At 42.6% G+C, this 6,000-nt stretch overlaps 1 protein-coding gene across 1 annotated transcript in view; it reads left to right on the forward strand.

Moving 5' to 3' along the window:
- ELFN2 (extracellular leucine rich repeat and fibronectin type III domain containing 2) overlaps nt 1–4,626 on the forward strand; it is a 147,081-nt gene extending 142,455 nt beyond the window's left edge. Inside the window, exon 3 of the mRNA XM_026700766.2 lies at nt 1,200–4,626. Coding sequence (XP_026556551.1) covers nt 1,786–4,200 — 2,415 coding nt within the window. The 5' untranslated portion in view covers nt 1,200–1,785 and the 3' untranslated portion in view covers nt 4,201–4,626. The remainder of the gene's footprint in view (nt 1–1,199) is intronic.
- Nucleotides 4,627–6,000: the final 1,374 nt, after the last annotated feature.

Below are 6,000 nucleotides of genomic sequence, written 5' to 3' on the forward strand. Positions count from 1 at the left end.
AAGGTAAAATAAATAAGAAAGGTAAAATAAATAAATATTTTTTTTTGGTGAAGAAAAATATGTTAGGAGCTTCAGTTTCTCCATTAAAAACAAATTCCTATATATCTTTACAGTTCATCATTTTCCACATGTTCCAATTGGTGGATATCAGGGTTCTATCCACACCATCTCCCATTCTATATCTTGCAAACGTCATGGATCATTTCTGATCTATATAAATTCCAATTTGTTTCTGCACCTTGTAGAATCTTGTCTGTTTGTTTGATTTAAAAAAAATATTCAGGCCTTCCATATGTCAAATTTAGCACCAACATTCTACACTGCTGTGAGTTGATTATCACTAAAGTATGAAAGTACATACAAGTATGAAAGTACACACAGCCCGAAGCTAATGAGTGCGGAAACACTTCCGTAGTTCACATGGATAAAGCATTCACTCATTAATGACAGTGTTAGTCTTTCCTTTGAAGGGGAAGGTTAGCCTGAAGGATAACTAATTGTCTGTGTTAACACATCTACTCTGGGCCTCAGTGTGCTGTGACCATCACAGCTATATGTTCCTCTCTACCAATTAAGGTCCTGCTTCTCTATAGTCCACACTAGCAAGAAACATCTCCCCCCCCCAGCACCCCCTACACACACATACACACCAGTTAGAAACAGAGCAGTTGTACAACAAATAAATTGTTTATCTGTGTGCGTCAAAGAAGAAAATATTTAGATAGGAGCCTGATTTATATATTTTGTGTGTTTGTGAGTGTGTGTGCACAAATACACAACTGAGAGATGAGGCAGCAGAGATGTTTCTTTTCAGGAACAGCTGAAAATCCTTGTTGGAGGAAGTGGACAAATTAAGCACTCAAAATATAATTTTAGATCCTTTTTTTTTCCTTCTCACATATTTCCATAGTCCATGTTCTCTCTAAATGCCTCTCCTTTAGACCATAGAACTGGAGAACAGCCTGGCTATCGATGGTACACACAGTTAGGTTACAAGTTAGGTTACCAGGATTCCTTTTGCTAAAATGTACTAACATAGTAGACAATATTTATTCCATTCACCCCCTTTTCTGCCTTCATTGCTTTCCACTCCGCTTCTCCTTATCCTTGTGGGACTAAGAAATCTAGATGCCTTTTTTGATGTTTCAAAGCTTTCCCTTTAATTGATAACCCTTATTTCTTGTGTGTTTCCTTTCCAGATTTCAGCGACAGATGGATCTATCTCTTTCCTTCTCCCTTTTTCTTGCCCTTACTCTTTCTCTCTCCCTCCCTCCCTTTCCCTCCCTACTTTCCACTCCTCTCTTTACTTTCTTTTTAACAAATTTGATGTGAAGTTCTGAAGCACTTTGAAGAGGACTGTGAGAGAAAGCGGAAGAAGCAGCTGCATCCAGCTAGAAACGTTCCTGACACCAGGGCAGCCCTGCCTTGAACATTTAATCACATCATGCTGTTTTTGAAAGGAGGGTATAGAGGAATCAGACAAAGAAGATTTGTTGTTGAATATTTGGCTTTTGTTTGGCTTTGAGAATATACTCACACACAAATATATTTTCCCTCTTGGAGTTCAGCATTTATCCTGATTGACCTCAACAGCCAATTCCGTTTCGTTGACATCTGTCTATGAAACTAGGCCCATAAGATGATAGTGGCATCAAACAGAACTGGGGTATTCATGCCCTTCAGTTGTTAAACATCAAGGGCATTTTTGCTGTTTTGATTTTTCTCTCTCTTAATTTTGGCTGTGAGTTTCCTCCTTTTTGCCTACAGGGGGACTGGAAGCCCATCATGCTCCGTCTGGGATTCTGGGTGGCCACCCTGCTCCTTATTTTTGCTCCTGGGATAGTCCACTGTGACTGCTGGCTGATTGAAGGAGACAAAGGCTATGTGTGGCTTGCTATCTGCAGTCAGAATCAACCACCCTATGAAACTATTCCCCAGCATATCAACAGCACTGTGCATGACCTGAGGCTGAATGAGAACAAACTTAAGGTGGTGCTCTACTCCTCTCTGAACCGCTTTGGTAATTTGACAGACCTGAATCTGACAAAAAATGAAATTTCCTACATTGAGGATGGAGCTTTCATGGGCCAGACAAATTTGCAGGTGCTGCAGCTGGGCTACAATAAGCTCAGCAATCTGACTGAGGGCATGCTGCGTGGCATGGGCCGGCTTCAGTTCCTTTTTGTGCAACACAATCTGATTGAGGTGGTTACCCCCAATGCTTTCATGGAATGCCCTAGCCTCATCAGTATTGATCTATCTTCCAATCGTCTCAGCCGGCTAGATGGAAGCACCTTCACCAGCTTGAACAACCTGATGGTATGTGAACTAGCTGGGAATCCCTTCAACTGTGATTGCAACCTCTATGGCTTCCTCATGTGGTTGGTAGCCTTCAACAATGTCACAAAAAACTATGATCGCCTTCAGTGTGAGACTCCCCGGGAGTTTGCTGGTTATCCGCTTCTGATGCCTCGGCCACACCACAGCCGCAATGCCATCACAATTTTCAAGTCAATGTGTGGGGATGGAACCTTTCCACCCATCTCCAGGATCAGACCTACACAGTTTATAACAGATCCTCAAAGGGATCCAGATGACAACGCTGAAAACTCAGGCATTAGCCCAGGGGACTTCCTCTCTGTTGAACCTCCAGCGTCTTCCACCACTGATTCTTCCTCTAACCCCAGCATAAAGCTCCAGCATGTATCCATCAACTCAGCTGTTTTAGTGGTGACCATTCCATTCCCTTTTAGCAAGATGTATGTTCTGGTTCAGTACAATAACAGCTATATATCTGATGTAATGACTCTAAAGAAAAAGAAGGAATCAGTCACTCTCACTTACTTGAAGGCTCACACAGATTATACCTTCTGTGTTGCTTCAATCCGCAACTCCAAACGTTATAACCACACTTGCCTCTCATTTGCCACAAGGAGTAAAGGGAGGGAAGAGCCAATACCCAGTACATCCACCACTACCCACTATATTATGACCATATTAGGCTGCCTTTTTGGGATGGTTATTATTCTTGGCATTGTCTATTATTGCTTGAGGAAGCGTAGGATGCAAGAGGAAAAACAAAAATCTCTCAATGTTAAGAAAACTATTTTGGAGATGCGCTATGGTTCAGATATTGATACCAGTTCAATTGTACACCCATCACAGAAATTGGGAGAACCACCAGTCATTCCTGTCTCACGGATGTCCTCTCTTCCATCCATGATTGGAGAGAAGTTGCCTTCATCCAAATCTATGGAAACCGGCATGGAAACTCCCAAGGTCACCACAAAAGGCAATTACATTGAGGTTAGGACCGGTGGTGGGGATGGGCTGGACAGGTCACAGCGGGATGATGATCTGCATGAACTGGATAATGGCCAAGGTTCAGCAGCTGAAATCTCAACAATTGCCAAGGAAGTAGACAAAGTGAATCAGATAATCAACAATTGCATTGATGCCCTGAAGCTGGACTCAGCTTCCTTCTTGGGAGGAGGGGGTGGTGTTGATTCTGACATGGCTTTTGAATGCCAGTCCATACCAGCCAGTTCTTCTGCTGGGTTGGAGCGACCAAGTTTTCTCTCTCCACCATATAAAGAGAGTTCTCACCATCCCCTGCAGCGTCAACTTAGTGCTGATGCTGCTGTGACAAGGAAAACTTGCAGTGTCTCATCCAGTGGCTCCATCAAAAGCGCTAAAGTTTTCAGTCTTGATGTACCTGATCATCCTCCATTGAGCAAAACAGATTCCAAGTACATTGAGAAAGGAAGTCCACTCAACAGTCCTTTGGATCGTCTTCCCCTTGTGTCCCCAGGTGCCATCCACCACTTAGAAGTGAAACCTTCCTACCACTGCAGTGAACACCGGCACTCCTTTCCAGCCCTCTACTATGAAGAGAGTGGTGACACTTTAAGCCAACGGGTGTCCTTTCTTAAGCCACTCTCCCGTTCCAAGCGGGACTCTACATATTCTCAGCTCTCACCTAGACACTACTTCTCGGGCTATTCCTCCAGCCCAGAGTACTCTTCCGAGAGCACCCATAAGATCTGGGAGCGTTTCCGACCTTACAAGAAGCACCACCGAGAGGAGGTCTATATGGCAGCTGGTCATGCCCTGAGAAAGAAAGTCCAGTTTGCCAAGGATGAAGATCTGCATGATATCTTGGATTATTGGAAAGGTGTATCTGCTCAACAAAAGTTGTGACTCCCTCATTAAAAGGAAGATAAATCGACCATACAAACAAATTAACACCCTCCCCCACCTGACTGTGGAAAAAAAAACCTGACAAAAGAAACTGAAACCATTTCTTAAAGTTTACAACAACAACAAAAAAAACCCTCAACAGGAAAAAAAAAACCCTAAGTGAAATGAAGTGTTTCTATTGTGTTGCAGGGACCACTGTTACTCCTTCAGATGGTGGGGAGGAGATTTTTCATTGTATTCTGTGGTGAAGAGAAGGGGATGACTGTTAGAGGAGCTACTGGACCTGTAGGTAGCAGAGGCAGGAAGGGAGGGATGCTTATCAGGCATAGACTAAGACACTAACCATCACTTTTTGGTTACTTTTATTTTGTTCCAAAAAAGTAAGTGGTTTTACTCATTCCCTGATAAAAGTGAAGGGGAGAGTGATTACTCTGCTTCTATATCCTTCCCTTTCTTTCCCGTGCTTGCCAGGATTGTTTCAAACAATGCTCTAGTGCATGGGAGATAATTTTCTGTGTGAGGTTCACATAAAGCTGGAGTAGCATTTCAGTCACCTAATTTTGTGTTTGGGGGGCATTTGTCTAGCAAATGTGCATTCAGCCCACTCTCCTGTGAGTGGGCATGCCTGACCTCTGGAAAAGGTCTACATATTCTCAACATGGATGGGCCACTGAAATATTACCTCAGTTGCATTAGCACTGATCATGGAACAGGTTGAATCCAGATTTAGTCATGATGGAGCAGGCCAAGTGCATATATTTGAGACTATATTGGGATTCAAGTCACTGATGCTTGTGCACTTATGGCAACATTTAAAAGATCCCAAAGTCAAGTCAAAGATGTAACACACATTAAGGTTTCACTCAGGATCTTCTGTGCTCTCTATTCTGTCAATCTTTGTTGAGATTTGTGCATGCAAAAGCAAGAACAACATCTAAAGCATTCTTTGCCTATCCTCACATGCTCAGGATTGTCAATTACTGTAGGCTGATGCAGGATATATTTTTTCCTTCATTGGGGAAAGAATTGTGAGATGAAGCAGATACATTACAAAGTCTCTATTTTTTATGCCCTTGTTTGTGAGGAAGGGAGAGAACAATAGTTCTCAAGGAGTATCCCCACATTTGAGTAGAATTTCAGTTGTCTTCCAAGAAAGTGAATTATACAGTCTGGCCCTGGCCAAGAGGGGATGCCAAAATAAGAGCTTGAGAGGAGACCAGTAGCTGCAACCCTTCTTAATATTTCAAGGAGTTCTAACTCCAAACAAACCTCAGCATATGGACTTGGGGAATAGCACACAACTCCTTCCCAGGATATACCGTGCTCCCTTACAGGACTGAGTCCATTTTGGCTCTTTCCCTGAAAATAACTGGCTGTGATCCATGACATTCCATGAGGAAAACATTACACCTCACTGCTAGAATTGGACCTATGTGGTAACAAGATTGAAAATAATAGAATGCTGCAGAGGCTGGGAGGATACAGCTTGAGATGATCTTGCAACAGAAAAATGCCCCGGGAAAAAGAAAAAGAGTGGATTTCTTTGAGAAAACATTCAGTGGTTAAGCTAGATAAGGTAATGCATAGTAGAATAACAGACTTGCCAACAAAGCATCCAAATTGCATATAGATGGGAGGAAGGCATAGATATCAGTTGATTGCATTGGTTGGCAGACCAGGTTTGCCCGTTTTCCTACCATCTTGCTGACATCATCTCTTCTCCATGACTTAGGGTTGATTTTTTTTTGCAGCTGCTGTATTCCAGTTCTGACCACTATATTTCCTTATATTCTTGGGTGA

Source organism: Pseudonaja textilis, chromosome 5 (genome assembly GCF_049901715.1).
Source record: "Pseudonaja textilis isolate UNSWEBS1 chromosome 5, rPseTex1.2, whole genome shotgun sequence".
In the NCBI taxonomy this organism is placed as follows: domain Eukaryota; kingdom Metazoa; phylum Chordata; class Lepidosauria; order Squamata; family Elapidae; genus Pseudonaja; species Pseudonaja textilis.